Below are 17,451 nucleotides of genomic sequence, written 5' to 3' on the forward strand. Positions count from 1 at the left end.
GGGGGGGGGGAGTCACAAGGTAACCTGGGAGCTGTAGTTCCTCAGGGCCCAGCCGAGCCAGTCCTCACCCTTCAGGTGCAGCAGCCCTGTTCCTGTGCTAGGAGGCCCCCTGCTGGACCCTCCCACCAGGCCGCCCTCCGCCCAGGAGACAGACCCGGTGTCGGAGCCCCTGCTGCTTGTTGCTCTCATCTCTCTGGTTTCACCCTACTCGCCCCCAGCGGCCCTGAGCATTCATGGCACTGACGGGTCCATAAGAATACTGCTCCCTCTGGCCCTCCTCGCTGGGCAGAAAGGGGAGTATCTTTCAGAAAGGTGTGGCTGGCTGAGAGATTTACAGAGAACCCAAAGTGCTTAGAGGGTGTGTGGACTATAGTGTGGTACCCCATCCCTTTCCCAGGCTCCCCAGCTCAGGAAGCACTGCCGAAGGGACGGGAGGAAGAAGGGCTGGAAGGATCCACCAGGAGGCCGTTGGCTTGTACGAGACCCAGTGCCTGGCACATACTAGATACTTAACTAGGTTGTGGAAGGAAATTTACCAGAAGGAAAGGATGGAGGGAGACAGAGAGAAGACAGGACAAGTCAGGGAGGGCAAGGGAAGGGTGGAGGCCATGGACTTGGGAGCCGTCCACCGCTGGAGGGGCGCCAGAGCTAAACTGGGCACGCAGGTCAACCCTTGCAGCTGCCCTGGCCCTCTGCAGTGTAACCCATCCAGATGCCAGATATGGTTGTTTTCATCCTTCGGTTATTTGTCAGGGACATGGAGAGCCCATACGAAAGGGATCAGAGCTCACAAGACATGCGTTCTGTCCTCTGAGAACTTAAAATCTAGTTGAGGAAAGAAAAAAACACAAGGTTTAACAATGAGATTTCAATAAGAAATTTGTAACTCCACTCTGCCTTTTGACTCTGCTAGTGTGTTAGGAGGGCAAGCGGTACCACAGTGCTCAGAGGTGGGGAGGCTCACAGCCAGGCGGGGCTCCCCCAGCCCGGAGGGTCCTGGGAGGTGTGAGCATTCACACTTCCAGAGTTTTCCCTAGGATCTCTTCAGGGAGCTGCATACCCCGCAAATGTGTTTTGTTTTGTAAAAAAATAAGGTAGAGAAGAGGAGGATTCTTGAAACTAATCGAGGGTTCCTTTAACAAAGAATGAGTCCGTTCTTCCACTAATTAAATATGAGCATTGACTTGATTCCACTTTGGTGTGAGTTTCATCTACTTCAAAGTAATGTGGGTGGTGGGAGATGTTCTCCAGTCTCGCATCTGTAAGGAAAATGAGCCTGTTGCAGAGGGCTTCATGTGGGACGCGTGCACACGCGTGAAGCGGATTCCTCCCATGTAGCACTCTGCCAGGCCTTGCTGGGACAGGTGGGTCCACATAGAGACCCAGAGTTGGTTGGCCATGCGTCTCTAAGCTGCTCTACTCTTGGGATGCCCCTCTTATCTCTGCTTCCCTGTGCACCTGTGCCCTGCAGGCATTCCCTCATCCATGCACTCACTCATGCTTACTTGGCCACACATTTGTGAGTACAAGCCATGTTCCAGGCATGTTCTGTATTTGGTGCCTGGTCTCCCTTTTAGGAGCTGGGGGCCCGGTGGAGGGAGTTTGAGAAATCGAGTTGTACTCTGTTCTGCTTACAGGCGTGTGAGTTCCGTTGGAGAAGCGCCGCATGACCAGAGCGCTCTGAGGGCCACGCAGGAAGTTAGGAAAACGCCCACTGTCAAGGCTGGCGCGCCCTCTGGCTGAGACTGTTATACCCGAGTCCTTCCCTCTCCAGTAGATCTGTGCACACCTGCATGGCCTTTTGGAGATGCAGCTCTGAGCATGCTTTTCCCAGTGCCTTACCCAGTTCCACCTGCCTCCAGGGCTAAGGCAGGCCTTCTAGCTCACCCCTGCTGGTTCCTCGCTCTCTGACCATGAGCACACGGTGCCTCTCGAGACCTCAGCTCCCACAGCTCCCTGAGGCCAACCTGCAGAGCGTGTGCCCCACCTACAGACCGGCTGCATGTGAACCATGGCACCCCCAATTCCCCTTGGGGGTTAACAAGGGCCACAGTCAACCCAGCCACACAATGAAAGGGCCAGTTCATGGTAATTAGTCCTAACGTTGAGATAAAGATTCTTGTCCACCAAGAGTTGCCAGGAGATTTGCGGAGATGATTTCTATAAGGCTCACGCTTCACCAGCATGGCGCAGGCATCCAAACAGAGGGAAGAAGCCAATGAATTCAGAATTTCAGAGTCACCTTCATTTCTCTCTAGATTATATTAAAAATGAGTTTAGCAACTCTTATCAACTGTCTGAAAAAAATTACAGTTTAAGTCTACAGCACTCCCTTAACGTCGGAGGCAGTGCTTAAGGGGAGACGTGGCATCGAGCCAGTTCATCTTGGAGGTTTGGGACACGGAGTGGGCTGGCAGGTGAAATCACCCTGACGGTCTCCCAAGGGGCTTGCTCTGCATTCTGCTCCAGCCGTGGGTGCCTGGGGAGACCCAGAGGGGACCACACACGTCACACTCCAGGGGGCGATGAGGAATTAGTCTCCATGCCAGGAGCTTGACCCTGGAGACAGGACCCAATGTCGTCTCTATGGGACAGGAAAAACACACCATCCAAACTTTGTTCCCATGGATAAGTAAGACGCAAGTGCGCCCTGCCTACCCAATCAGATCCAGTTCTCCCAGGCAGCAAGGGGGGAAAGGAGGGATGGGTTTAATTTAGTGCCCGTTCAAGATTAAAAATTATTAAGCCTATTCAATTATTAAGAAGTATTGAAAATTAAAAGTAATTCAGAAATTAAAAATCTTTATATGTAATAAGGCTTAAATATTGAAAACCACAAACCCCTGGAGGTCAGCCTTATTCATTTCATATTCCGTGAACTCCCCCGCCATAGCGTGGACACCTGTCTGCACAAGCCAGAGACGCAGAGGAAGGCCTGTAGCCCGCAGGCCCAGAGGTGGAAAGAGCAGGGGGGTGGGAAGAGCAGAGGGGTGGCTGGAGAGCCATCGCGCCAGCCAGCCATGGCCCATTCGCATGACGGATGCCATGGATGCAAAGGAGCCAAGGAGCATCCTTGTAATTCCCTGGCAAGAGGCAGCTTGCTCACTAACACATGGGGCTTGCTCGAGCATAAAGAACACATCGGATCTTCATGAAGTTTGCTAGCAGCCTCTTTTGCTCATCATCCTGGGCTGTCAGACTGCAAAGAGCGTTGACACAGGAACCTTTTCAGGCAGCTTGTCAGCTGCTGGTCCGCACTCCAACCAGACCTAACTGTGGAGTCCAGGTCTCCTCCAGGGCCCCTCCTGCCCAGGCCCTCAGAGGCAGGTTCCAGCCTTCCTCCTCTCCCTCTCCGCTTTCCGGGCTCAGCTGGAATAACAACGCTGCTCCCGGCTCTGCTGATGCTTCCTCTGCCAATTCATTTGGCTTGCACTGACGCACAGAGAGCCCTGGGGTGCAGAATCCCGGAGGATATGACATATGAATGAGCTCCATCGCTTTGGGACCCCACCGAGAGGCAGAGTGGATCAGATAAGCCACTTGGAGACACCCTCGACCATCGGGAGGAAGCTCCCAGGCACAGAGAGTGGGCGGTCTACGTTGTTGCTGTAGCTTGGAAATAAAAAGGTAGTGGGACAATTCCCAGCTCCGCCGATTGCTTGCTGGGCCACATCAGGCAAGTCACTTCCCTTTTCCAAACTTGAGCTGCACCTGCAAAGCCGGGAAAGCCTGCCCGCCGGAGTGGAGCCTCGCTCAGTGCCAGGACAGGCTCCACTCTTCATAGGTGTCAGAAGACCCCAGGTCTGCCTTCAAGGGTCCGAAACTTGGAACAACAAATTGGACGACATTGCCTCCAATGTGCTTTTTAGCGTTAATGGTATTTGATTCTAAAAACCAGGTGAAGCCAAGGTCAGAAGAAGGACAGACTCCTAACTTAAAAGCCAAAGTTCTTGCTAGGCTCCCCGAGGAGAGGGGGCACCCTCTTCTCACCCCTGGGCTCGGGCTTACATGCTGCCTTCCCTGACTATGCTGCCTCCAGGCAAGGGCCTGGCTTACCACACTCCCATCATGCTGGCCGTTCACAGTCGTGAAAACCTATCATTTACATTTCACATGTCACAAGTGGCAGGTCTGGGGAGCCCTTGGAGGCCTTAATCAAAGACGAGGATGTCAGGGAAGAGGCCTTGTGTTCAGTGTCCAGAGAGAGCTCTCAGGCCCCAGCTAAATGATCTGCTCCTTCCTGGCTGATTTACTGTTAATTTCTGCAGAATCTCGGGCAGCTTGAAAGGATGCCAAGAGCTAACCATGAGGGCCCTGTGACCACAGTGGCACACTGCCTCCGGACTCGCCACTGCCCAAGGCCGAGGGCCGGGGAGGCGGCGAGGATCTGGGGATGCAACGGGCTGGTGTGGGGTCCCTCGCTCTCTGTGGGACTGGGCAAGTTGAAGAGCTCTCTGAACCTTGCATGTCCTCATCTGTAAACTTGGGACAGTGGCAGCCACGCCACAGGGCCACTCTGAGTATTAAAATGGCAGAGGGCAGGGGGTAAGCAGGAAGCCAGACTCGAGGGCCATGGTCTCCTGGTTACTCACGTCTCCCAGCTTAACCATTCGGTGCCCGATGTCCCAGCCACCAGCCAGGCCTCATAAATATTTACACCCGGCATGTGTTGCGATGCTCAATTAATTGCTCCTGTGACGTACTTTGAGAGCCTCGGAGGACAGGTGCTGCGTGAGGCCCAGGATTATTAAAGGCACAAACAAGTTGGCTCACAGAAGCAGGATCCTCCAGAGCCTTCCATCGCCCCAGAGCTTTTCAGATCTTTGCCCGAAATCTAATCAAAGGTGTTTCCAAAAGCACCCTGTCCAATATGAATGTGGTGGCCAGGCAACGACCCTACTAGAAAATGCACACATACACGTACAGACACCTCACCACAGAGAAAATCCAAGCGGCCTAGAACCACTTAGAAAATAATAATAATAATAATTCCATCTCACTAGGCATTGGAGAAGTAAGACAGGTAAAATAAGGGATCAGAGCCAAGTAGGCAGAATCATTTTAAAGGATGGATTTAAGGGTTGGGAGATCCAGTGAGACGGTTGCTTCCAGCTCCTCTGTGGATCACACCTAAACTGACCCAACCGAGGGATCTACAGCGAGGGGCTTGGAAGACCCCATTGCCTGACCCCTTTCCTGTGCTTGGTGGAGTCTCTCCACGGAAATATTTGGGGATTAGGTGAAAAATGCAAGCATGGATCTGCCTGCAACATTATTCATAATAATAAAAACTAGCAAGAACCTAAATGTCCCCCTAAAAATCACAGCCAAGAAATACCGTGTCTTTGGATAAGAGCTCAAGATACCTAGAGCACTTTCAAGGTCAGCGGCCCATGCACTCCTGTGCTGTTTTATACAGCTGCATGTTTAAATGTATGCACACACCCCGTGATAAACACAAGCACGTATGTAAGGCAGGTTTGCCAAAATACTACCCGGGGCGGCGTTATTGTCTTCTCTGTGCATTTTCCTATTTTCCGGATTCTCTATGATGAGATGTTCCTTTAGATCTCGAAAAGTCCGAACACGAGGAAATCATTCCACAGGTCCATCTCGGAAATGCTTATGACGCCTGCCCACGCCTTCGGGGAAGGCGTGTGACCCGCATGCCGCTGACACTGACCTTGGTTCTCTTTTCTGCCCTAGGTCATGGCCTCGAATCAGCAATACCACAGGTGAGCCAGGGGCCTTCAGTCACCTAAGTGGCGGGAATGTCAGCACGGGTCTGTTCCTCTTCCTTCCCTTCTCTTCTGCTTTTCCTTTGATAAAACTACCGGCCTGTGCAAACTGGCATTAGCCAGTGACTGTCTCTCCCTCTGGTTGCTCCTGGGGTGCAGTCTGGCCTGTGACTTCCACAAACTTTGGAATCTGACAGGCTGACGGAGAGCTCTGGCTCCCCACTTTTTATCTGTGAAGCCTGGGATGAAGCACAGATCCCTCCAGGCCCCAGTTCCTTCAACCGTAAAATGGGGGAAAGTCTGCCTAAACGTCAGTGTTGTGGCTGCTCGGTAAGGCTCGTTCAACTAAACTCTACGTAATGGGGCCCCCCAAAATATGTGTCGAGCAGATGAATCAATCAAAAACCACATTTTATGCTGCTCTTGCATCTTTTCTCAGAGCCTAGTTCTGAGTCCGTTAAAGTTTGAGTAAAAGTATGTACTACATCTGGCAGCATTATCGTTTCAGGGAAGGTCCAATAGAATGTCCCTAGAAAGCTGGTGGCCACAGATGAGGGCTGCAAAGAGACAGAATAAAGCGAGAAACAGACAAGAAGTGTGCAAAGAAGGGACAGATCATAGGAAGCGATACAATCTGCAAACGAACTCCAAGGTTCGTAACGGTGACTGTTGGGGCTGGTAGCCAGCATTTAGCGTATCCCAAGGAGCCGTGAGCATGGAGACAAGCAAAATCAAAACGGCAAGTGTGAGTATAAATAAGAAACAAGCACCCAGCTCTGATCCTTCTTACAGAAAATGCTTTTATGAAGCTTCCCAGGCATTTGCTAACAAAGGTAGATGCTTCCAAACTGTCCTGGAGTCTTTGATCCCAAGAACATCTCCCTCCACCGGCTGGCTACCTCTCATCCCTTCCCACCACACCCTTAGAGTCCTGGGGGTGCTCTAGACACTTCCAAACGGGATGGTGCCTGGAAAGGAAATTGCCGATCTGATGCAGTGGCTGGCCAGTCATGAGCCCGTGACCCACACCCGCTCCCTTCACCCACTCTCCACATTCACGAAGAGAGAGCAAAACTCACAGATCAAAACCCCAAGAGAGCTGATTGAGGTAAAGGTGCCCAGGCCTGCCCATACACCCTGGAATCTAGATTCTGCCAAAAATATTAACAGCGAATCACACCACCCCAGCCTATGCATGTTTATGAACCACGGCAAGTATCTATTAAAATATAACAGAACGGGTATAATTAAGGGGGCACATGAATCATATAACAGGCTGTTTGCCACGATATTTATAACATTGCTAGATAGTTTTAAGTTGTTTACAATTTTTTGCCATGGGATTAATTGAAAGTATGGTGAGGCATCCGTAGGAGAGAGTATTATATAGCCATTAAAAAGATGACATTGAAGCATTTTTATTGACATGGATGGATTATAGTCTGCTATTCTATGACAGAGCATGCAAGCACACTGTGCGCTCAGACCTACATCGGCTATACCACGTATGTGTGTGTGTGTGCGAGTGATCAGGCCACAAGCAAATATTTTTAGTGGTTGTCTTGGTATGGGCGACTTTATAGTAATTTTTATTCCCTTCTTTTTTGCTTAGCTGTATCTTATCATTTTTCTACAGTAACATATTTTTGTATGCTAAAAACAATCTATCAAAATATATATACATATATATATAAAATAATCTATAGATAGATAACAGTCTAACCAAAAAAAAAAAAAATACCAATATCTTCTGTGAGGCTGATTTATAGAGAACAGTACCATGTTTTTCCATAAAATAAACTCAGGAGTTTCCCTCCTTCTGCTGATTAAAGAAGGAAATTAAAGAAGATACCCCTATTTAGAAAGTGGTCCTTCTCTTTTAAGGCACGTACTCAATAAAAACCCTGATAAAAATATACATTGGCTGTTTCAATTAAATGGACAAGAAATTTCATTTTGTCCAAGATCCCTTGTTTTGTTTTTGGTTTTTGGCTTTCTGTTTCCTAAGGAAAGCAGTCTTGAAAGTTGGTTTTTCACTTTTAAAAGAAAAATTAATAAGATCTTAGGAGCAGGTGGAGGAAAGGCAGGAATGGGATATGTGAGCATCCCATGCCCCCTGCTGGCCCTTCCTAGACATTGCAATACTCGTATTAATTTAGCAGAGGCTGGTTCTCCCCCAAGATGTTGGCAAAATGGGCAGACAGAAACAATGTGAAAGGCTGATGGTTGAATTGCCACACAGGCCAGGATTTCAAATCGTGCATGATTGGTAAACCCAGGGATTCCGAGTAGTTGTTAAAATGTGCTGTGTACCAGAATCACAGTAGTCACAAATGCGTATTCTCAAGCCTGCTCCAGGGTCTGCGCTTTCACAGGTCTGTGGTGAGACCAGCGAGTCCTTGCCCTTCCCAAGATAATTCCAAAGCGTGTAGTGTTAGGCTGTCTTTGGAAAATCACTGGTTGAAGGAGCAATAAACAAAAAGGAAACTATCAAGACTGTCTCCACCAAGAACCTGCCGTCAATTCTCTGGACAATGACTGTCTCCGAATATTTTGTTTGAATTTCAGGAGAAACCTCGTGGTTCCTAAAAGACAAACACTGGTGAAGGCAGCAAAGGTAGAAAAAAGAACCTGGGGCCCCAGGTCTGGAGCCCAGAATTTGAAAACTGGTTCTCCCACGACATCAGCGAGACCTAGGACCTGTGAATGAGGGAAAATGGAAAGAAACTGACCTACATAATGAGTCCCTAGTTTGTGCCAAGTATTATATAGACGTCTCTAATTTAGCTGTCGGGTGCTGATAATACTCACGGTATAGATGAGGTAAACTGAGCACAAGAGAAGTTAGATCCCCCGGGAATAAGCCAGCAGAGAGGAACTCAGATCTGTCACAGCACTCTCATTCGTGCTGGGGACGAGCAGTGTTTTCATCTATAAAATGAGGCCGCCAAGCAAGCCTGTCGAATCCCTGAGCCTCACAGATGGATGGGGCGCCACCTTGACAGACCACTGGGGAGAATCGACAAAGCCATGTCAACAGAGTGAAGTGTTGAAAAAGCCCCCCCCCACTTTTATTTAAGATTTTATCTATTTATTGACACAGAGAGGCAGAGCAGCAGGCAGAGGGAGAGGGAGAAGCAGGCTCCCCACTGAGCAAGGAGCCCGATGAAGAACCCGATTCCAGGACCCCGGGATCATGACCGGAGCCGAACGCAGACACTTAACCGACTGAGCCACCCAGGCGCCCCAAGGCCCCGTTTTTGTTTTAAAATGATAACTCAGTAATAGGCAAGCTCCCAATCCAGATCTGAAAGCAGAAGACTCACTATCTGGATTGAGTGGAAAGACTTGGTCGTGAAGGTGAACTTGAAACGTGAGACACAGCCGTTCACTGGAGGGAGACACAGCCAGGGAGGTATTTTTTTAAACCGCTCAACGGCTACTTGGGGCAGACACTACCCTTGTCGTTCTACGAGCTAATAGTTAACTGAGGCTTACAGGCTTGCCTGAGGTCACATGGCCAGAAACAGGCCCGGCCGGGTTTTGAACCCAGAACCTCTAACTTCTCATTCAGCTTCCATGAACTATGCATGCATGACTTTCTTCATAAGCTCGCGACGTTTTTGGTGAATTCCAAAGCTGACCTCTGCCAAGGAGATAAAACAATAAAGGCTGAAAGACATGTTCAGAAAGAAATCACGGTGGCTTCAACGTGACATGTTTATTTTCTTGTGTGTAAGTCAAATCCAGAGGCAAGCTGTCCAAGGCTGTCTGGCTGCTCTGCTCCCCCAGGTCCTCAGAGATGCTGCTCCCTCCCTTGTATTGGCCTCAATCCCATTGCCTAAAATAGCTACAGCTGTGCTCCAGGCCCCAGGACGGAGGAAGGGAAGAAAAAGAAGAAATCAACAGTGCACCACAATTTCTCGTCTGAAAGTTTCCTGAAAATTGTGAGTTGATTTTCCGCCTCTTCCATTTACCAAAACTTAGACTCATGGGAACACGTGACCACGAGGAAGACCAGGGTGTAGCAAGTACTTGGTCTAGGTTCCCATGTACGCAGCTGACAGGGCTTCCAGGACGGGCGGGGAAAGAGGACGTGGGGAGACACAGCCGTCTCTGCAAGAGCTCCCAGTGATGGGTCCTTGGGACCCGCTGGCCTCTCCCTTGTCACCTCATATGGACGAGCAAGACCAACAGGCACCATCTTGAGCCGGAGCCGATGCTCAGCTTCGCCCCACCCCGCCACCCTCCGAAACTTCGTGACTGCAGTGAACACAGAAGCTGGGTCTGCTTGGGGAACCTGGCTGCTTTGGGAATGCCATCATCCGAAAAGCCCGCTGACTCCACTGCCCAGAGAAACGGGAAGTTGTAAAGGGCCGTAGGCTCCCCACTTTCACTTCCCTTCTCCCACCAGAGAAGCAGATTCTCTTGATGGGACCTGCTGGGAACTGTTGCAGCCGGTGATTGCCTTTGAATGTGACCATCCCATGGAACAGCCCTGGGGGGCGCAGCCAGCACCCCTGTCTCAGTAAAGGCACTAAAACACACCGGCCTTGCGCTTTCAGGGTCTTCCGTTCAAGGAAGTGTTTATAAGGGCAGCTAGTCCGAGCTTCTAACTGTATCTGACTGACGTGGCACGTCTCCCATGGGGACGGAGCTGGAGCTTCTAAATCAGCAGTCAGCCGACATCAGTGTGAGTCGATGTCACCGCAGAAGCGTGTGAAGAAAGTAACTGGTTTGCACTGGGGGCCAAGTTTTGCTTTCTTTCCTTACTTCTTCCTTTTTTTTTTTTTTTTGAAGAACCCAAGATGCAAGTGGTCTGGAGATCTTAACTTGATAGCCACCGGCCAGAGGCCTTTATCACACCTCTGTGGTCCTGAGAGCCAAGGGCTGGGATCATCAGGAAGCCTCCGGAGATGAAACGTATTCATCTTCTCTTCCATTCTAAAAATAACTTTCAAGGGAATGTTGTCTTTTGTAAAAAGGTGTTTCCTTGAGATGAACGCAAGAGCTGGTGGTTCTCTGGAGCGGTCTGGTGTCAGTGGCTGACGAACGACCCTCCGCAGACACACGAGCGTGACTCTTCCAGGAGGATGATGTGAAAAGCTGCTGGGTAAACGTCCTTCATCTTTTTGGAAAATGGCTCTCTCGGAGAAGCCGGCCTATCCTTCAGCCCCAGGAAGACTCAAAGACCTGGAAGGGTTTGGGGTGCCTCTGCGGTGGGGGTCTGGGGCCCTCAGGAGGGAGTGTCAAGCTCAGCCAGCCAGGGAGGAGATGGGGTTCTGCTTGCAGTTCTACCGCCAGTTCTGGATGCTGGCGTGTTTCCACACTGTATTCCACAGCCGGCCGCACACTTGCTGTGCACCCGCTATAAACTGGGTTACAGGAGGGATCGAGGGCCTGAAATCTCAGCACTGCCTTGGGGGAGGCCGGCACCAGAGTCTGTAGCTATAGAACATATTTATTGGCTTGCTTTGTCCCTACATGCTAGGCGGAAACCAAGAAGAGTGTATTAATCAGAAAGGGCTAACATCTATAATGCATAAACTACAAATGTTAGTAGTTTAATAAAATAAAGATTTATTTCTTGTTCACATCACCATCCAATGTGGATCGAAGGAAGTCTTTTCCCCAAACACTCCTTCAGAATTCTCTCCCCTTTTACCCAGTGGCTTCCATTATCCCTGAAGACCTCAGGGTCTTCTGTCTCTAGACAGCCACCAAGGCAAGATGAGAGTAGAGAGGGTAAGTGGGTCATCCAGGAGTGACACACGTAAACCCACCTTGTCCCAGGGGCTAGAGCACTATGCCATGGCCTCCTGGAGCAAGGTACACTGGGAAATGTGTGCCAGCCGAGGAAATGGGGCCTGGTGCTCCTTCTTACAGCATCCTCAAAGCCATGTGGGATGCTTGAGAGAGTGAGGACCGGGACTGGAGAGGTGGTCCTTCATTTTTACCTAAGACTGGTGGGCAGGGAGGCTCCCCCCAGGAAGATGATGTTTAAGACATGATCTGATGGTTGAAGAGGACCCAAACGTGGGCAGAGCCGAGGAAAGAGTGTTCTGGACAGCAGCCCCGTGCGTGCAGATCTCTGAGGTGGGAGGCATCTGGCATACTGGAGAGGCTTGAAAAGAAGCTGATGTAGCTAATTTCAGAGGTGTGGAAGAAACTGGAAAGAGATGCAATCACAGAGGGGGCAGGAACCAGGCTATGCTGGGGGCGGGGGCCACAGCAGGAATCTGGATTCGTGGGGCATTCCACGACCCATGAGTGACATGAACTGATTCACAGTTTTAAAACTACGCTTTTAAAATTACATTTCAAAGCTACCTTGTTAGTAACATGGGTACTACAGCAGATAAGGACAACTCCTTCCCTAAAGAAGGGCCAAGGACAGGGGCGCCTGGGTGGCACAGTTGATCAAGTGTCCGACTCTTGATTTGGGCTCAGGTCGTGATCTCGGGGTGGTGAGATGGAGTTCCGTGTCAGACTCCACGCTCAGTGCAGTCTGCTTGAGATCGTCTCCCTCTCCCTCTGCCCCTCCCCCAGCTCACATGCTAAATAAATAAATAAATAAAATCCTTAAAAAAAGAAAAAAGGCCAAGTACATACCCATCAAAGAAGTAATCAAATGCTGCCTATTTTTATTTAGATGTCACAGTGAGTGACACAGGAAGTAATCGACCTGACAATTCCATGACATTAAAGTCACCTAGAGTGGTCAGAGAGGGAAGCCCCAGGAGGATCTCAAAGGGCACCGAGCGTATGGAAAGCAACACAGAGGAGGTGGGGACTCTAGGTGGAATCAACCTGCGCAAAGACTCAGAAGTGGCATGAAACATATTTGGGGGATCCAGGAGAGACTCAGCCTGCAAGCTTGGGAAGGAAGAGACCCCAAAGCTCTCTGCGGGGATGTCAGTATAATGACCATGTTTGATGAGGCCAATTGCCTAAAATGAAGTTGTATCAAACTCTGAATCAGCAGAGCTGCTTTCCTAGAACCTGTGGGCCAGAGCAGATCCCCAAAATTGTGGTGCTCATTTGCTCCTGCCAGGCCAACTGGTCCTTAAGGGTGACCTTATTAATTTAACTCAGTTCAAGAGAGAGTACAGATTGCTACTGTGAAGGGCTGGAAAATCTGCGGGTTTCTCCACCAGGGCTCTAGGTAGGGGTATAATTGTGCTGGGACAGGAAGGTGTCATCAGTGCCCCAGGACAGTGGTAGCTGGAAGTCCTACCACCGGGATGGGCTGGAACTGGGCGGCAGGTGCAGACAGACTCCTGGTCCTGCCTGCTCATTATCTCAAGGAAATTAGCTTTGGCTAGTTAACACTTCCCCGATGCACTGGTCCTAAGCAAATTCCAGAGAGCTGTGTTTCCACTGAGCCAAACTTTCATTAATTTACACATTATGCTCTACATAAGGCTTGGGCATGCTGACACAAATCCCCAGCTATTAATTGCATATTTTGGTATGGTAAAAGAATCAGGATGGAAGGGCAAAAGTCTAGGAACAGGATGAAGCCAGAGCAAGATGTAGAAATACACATCACCCTGTGGTCCTCCACGTGACTTGGACACAGGCCAGACATTTGTCCTGAGATTCAGAACAGCCAAAGGAGGAAGGAAAATATGATCTCTTGTAAAATTGGTGTTTTCCATTAAATCAAAGCAAACCAATCGCTGAGAAGCACGCAGCTTCTGAGACCTGCTAGAAGCGTCTCACATATGTGCTAATAAAGAGGATGTGATAAGAACATTTTCCGCTTATAGTGTTCCTCAACGCAGACTAACAGCATGACACAATAATGCAATTTAGGAAAATTAAGTCCAGAGGAAGCAAAAACCCCTGCAGATCATGTGAGCAGTTCTTTGGTGTTTCCGCATCATCAGAGGGTAAAGTGAAGTGTCTGACTCTTGATTTCGGCTGAGTCCTGATCCCGGGGTCATGGGATCAGCCAGAAGTCGGGCTCTGCACTCGGGATGGAGTCTGCCTGTCTCTCTCTCTCTCTCTCCCTCTGCTCCCCTCCTGATCTCTTTCTCTCTCTCTTTCTCTCTCTCAAATAAATAAATAAAGTCTTCTTTTAAAAAAGAACTCATTTGTTCAGTGTTGAGCCCTGTGCCTGGAGCTAGGGACAGATGAGTGAGCAGACCTGTCCCCCCCCTGCCCGTGAAATACTTCCAGTCTGTTCCAGCAGACGGACGTGTGGCAGATTATAGCAAACAGCAATGTGTGTGCCAGAGGGTGGCGGGGGGGACTAGCAAACCTCTTCACGGGCCCAGATGCCTGCGGAGTCATGACTGGACACACCTGATCGGGGGAAGGCAGGGGTCCTTCCAACCTGATGCTGACCTTCCATAGAAGGAGCGAGCCCTCCTAGTCTGGATTTGATTGTCTGGCCTCCTTTTTCATCACCCCTGCTTTGCAAGAACAGTAGACAGAAGTATGGACATACATACTGCATTTTAGGCAATGCTGTCACGAGGAATTAATGGCCATGAGCACAAAATTTCCAGGAAACACAAGGCCCACCCTTTTCAAAGTGTTTTTTTTTTCTTTGAGATTTATTTTTTTGAGAGAGAGAGAGAGAGAGCACGAGCCAGAGGGGCAGAGGGACAGGGAAAGAGAATACCAAGCAGACTCTGCACAGAAGGTGGGGCTGGAGGCAGGACTCGATCCCACGACCTCTGAGATCATAAACCGAGTAGAAACCAAGACTCAGTCAACCAACCGGCTGTGCCACCTAGGCACCCCCAGTCTTCTCGATGCTTTGCAGTAATGCTTTGTCTACTTCTGTTGGCAGGCCAGTACCAGGCTATCGACGAGCCTCTTCTGGAACGTGTAAGTCAGCCACTTCCCCCCCCCACTTGTCTGTCTTTGACATCGACAACGTGAGTGGCTCTTTTCAAGATACTTGGTGAATCTAAAGCAAAAACAACCACCACCATGAACTCTTCCAAATGGCATGACTTCCTAGCAGAGAAACCTGCATTTAAGTTCTTGGGTATAAACTGTCTTCCCACAATATACATTGTAAATCAAAGCATCACACTGCACACCTTAAACTTACACAGTGATGTATCTCAGTTATTTTTCGATTGAACTGGAAAAAACAGATAAGTGGATAATAAGGCACTGATAGAGAGGCAAAAAAAAAGAAAAAGAAAAGAAAAAAAAGAACCTGTCTTCCAATTCCTCAGCTATGAAATACAGATAAAAATTAACTCACATGGCCACTGCAAAGATGAAATAAGATGAAAATACCACCACATGGTGCTGGCAAGGGTTGACGAGAAAAGCACTTCCTAAGGCTCATGGTGAAATCTTAAATAGGAACTTTCTGGAAAGCCATTTCATAATAACCAATCAACATAAAAATGTCCACTTCCTTTGGCCCAATAATCCTATGGTTGGGAATTTAAACTAAGAAAGTAATGTGAAATTTGGATTAATATGTAAACATACTCATTTGTATTTTATAATAATATAAACAGAAACCCTGGAATCATTCTAGATATTCAATAATAGAAAAAAACACTAACTAGATTATGATGTATTCATATGATGAAGCCATTAAAAGTATTGATAAGAATTTTAATGATGAAAGAAAATTTGAAATTTATAACATGAACTCAGCTACCTAATGTTATAAGTAAATGTATCGTTAAATTGTACATCATTTAAACAGTTTCAACTTGCATATCTATAGATGATATATGGAATAGGTAGCTAAATGAGAGGGAGAGAGAGAATCTACCTGTAAAATCATTGGTTCTTTACTGTTCGAAAGACTTCTATAAGAATCTAATTAAAGCTATGGATCCTCACCCCAGGACACACACACACGCACACACACACACATAATTAATCAATCAACCAATCAATCAATCACAAAATATTTTATAAAGTAGGAGGCTTATGGACAGAAAATCCTGAATTTTAGTTAAGAACCCCTGCTATTGATAGTAGGTTGATAATAGATTATTAGATAAATAGATGCAACGCATTATATTTAAAATAAAATTCTGTCTCTTTCTCATTCCGGAAGGAGATAAACCAAAATATTTATATTTGGTCCTGGGGGCAAGATTCTCGGGTCTGGTGTAGATTCTCTACAGACCTGGAGTGGTGGCTGCTGTCCCTGCTTGTGTCCCTCTGTGCCCTGACCCCACAAAGTCTAGCAAGGAGATTAGACTAAAGATCTCTGTCTCAGATTCTTGTAACAGGTCCAAGATTTCCCGAAGGGACTGTGCTCTGTGGAGTCTTGGTAGTAGCCATGATAGTATGCAAATGATGCCCTTGCAACAAATGTCCGTCAAATCCCAGAAGGAGTTGCTCCAGGTCAGAACCCACTTGTGTGTGCAGTTCTGAGGGAGAACAGCCCAGCCACCTTCCTCCCTTTGCCAGGGCAATTGTGACAACCCCCGGAGTTCCCCTCCTCGCAGGCTCGCTTTGCCCTGGGCACTCAGCTCTACCAAAACTCAGTACATTAACTAGAGAGACAGGACCTACCATAGGCAGGTGCCACGGGCAGGTGTCAAAGTAGAAGCTTTATGGACATTCTACTCGATTAATCTCCAACTATAACCAAACAAAGCAGATTCAGCCATCTCCAATGTACAGATGGAGCATGTGAGTCAGAGGCTTTAAGTAACCTCCCCAAGGTCATAAAGTGGATACACAGTTTAGATCTAGGAGTGGGCGACTCCATCCTGGAATCATGCTGTCCCCAAGCAGACTGATCCTATCGTTTTCCCAACCAAGAACTCCCAGTCCGTGCCCTGCTTGCCTCCTAAGACCAGACCAAGAAGGCAGGGTTTCATAGCTGTAATGCCGGGTTGCTGGGGGAACAGCATCCAAGCAACCATGCCAACAGTCCAACTCCAACTTTGTGTTCAGTGACCTAACCCCTTTCCTTTGGGTCATCAAGCTCCCCCTTTCTATCCTGTTCCTACTCCTGGGTCACTGTGCTGGTCCCTGTCCTCTTAGACCTGAGCCCCTTGAATTTTATAACTTCATAAACTGCCCGAGCGCTCAGTTCTTGTAGGACTTGAGCCTGGTTCTCCTTTAGGACCGCTCAGATAGGAATCAAGGGCAGCACACTGAGAGCCAAACCCATAGTCTTCAGGGAGCCTACCTCCTTTGTGCTGTCCCATGGAGAACACTGACTTACTCTTGCATCAAATAAGCAGAGTTACTTAAAGTCCAAGGAAAGCCTGAAAGGCCTTCCAGACAGGGGCTGGTGAGTCCCCGTGGCACTCCTCCTTGCCTGGAAATCAGGCCCATCTAGGGTGCTGTCTTTACCTGTACCAAACTGCTTTGACAGAGCAATGATGGAAAAAGTCATGCACCTGGAGGCTTGGGGCTGGTAAACAACTTGTCTACATACACTAGAGAATTGGAATCGTGCAGAGCTGGAATTTAAACATAAGCCTCTAATTCCAAGTCCTTCCACTATAATAAAACCACCTCCTAGATTGTTGTTTGTACAACGAAATAAAGTACATAAAGCATCCAGCACATATAAGGTCCTTAATAAATATTAGAGGGGCTTTAAGAGGAGGATGGTGACCTTGCTTTATCTCTGAATGTCTTCAATTGTCCTGAGTACAGCAGCAGCCACAGTAATATTTATAGCTACTATTTTTTGAGTGCTGACCATCAGGCATTTTGCTCAAAATTTTACAGGCATTGTCTCATTTAACTTCTGGCT

At 48.5% G+C, this 17,451-nt stretch overlaps 1 protein-coding gene across 1 annotated transcript in view; it reads left to right on the top strand.

Moving 5' to 3' along the window:
• The window catches only part of CLNK (cytokine dependent hematopoietic cell linker), a 145,678-nt gene that overhangs the window by 78,451 nt on the left and 49,776 nt on the right, over window positions 1–17,451 (top strand). The window contains exons 4-5 of the mRNA XM_034670974.1: window positions 5,707–5,735; window positions 14,542–14,579. Of these exons, the coding sequence (XP_034526865.1) occupies window positions 5,707–5,735; window positions 14,542–14,579 (67 nt within the window). The remainder of the gene's footprint in view (window positions 1–5,706; window positions 5,736–14,541; window positions 14,580–17,451) is intronic.

Source organism: Ailuropoda melanoleuca, chromosome 11 (assembly GCF_002007445.2).
Source record: "Ailuropoda melanoleuca isolate Jingjing chromosome 11, ASM200744v2, whole genome shotgun sequence".
In the NCBI taxonomy this organism is placed as follows: domain Eukaryota; kingdom Metazoa; phylum Chordata; class Mammalia; order Carnivora; family Ursidae; genus Ailuropoda; species Ailuropoda melanoleuca.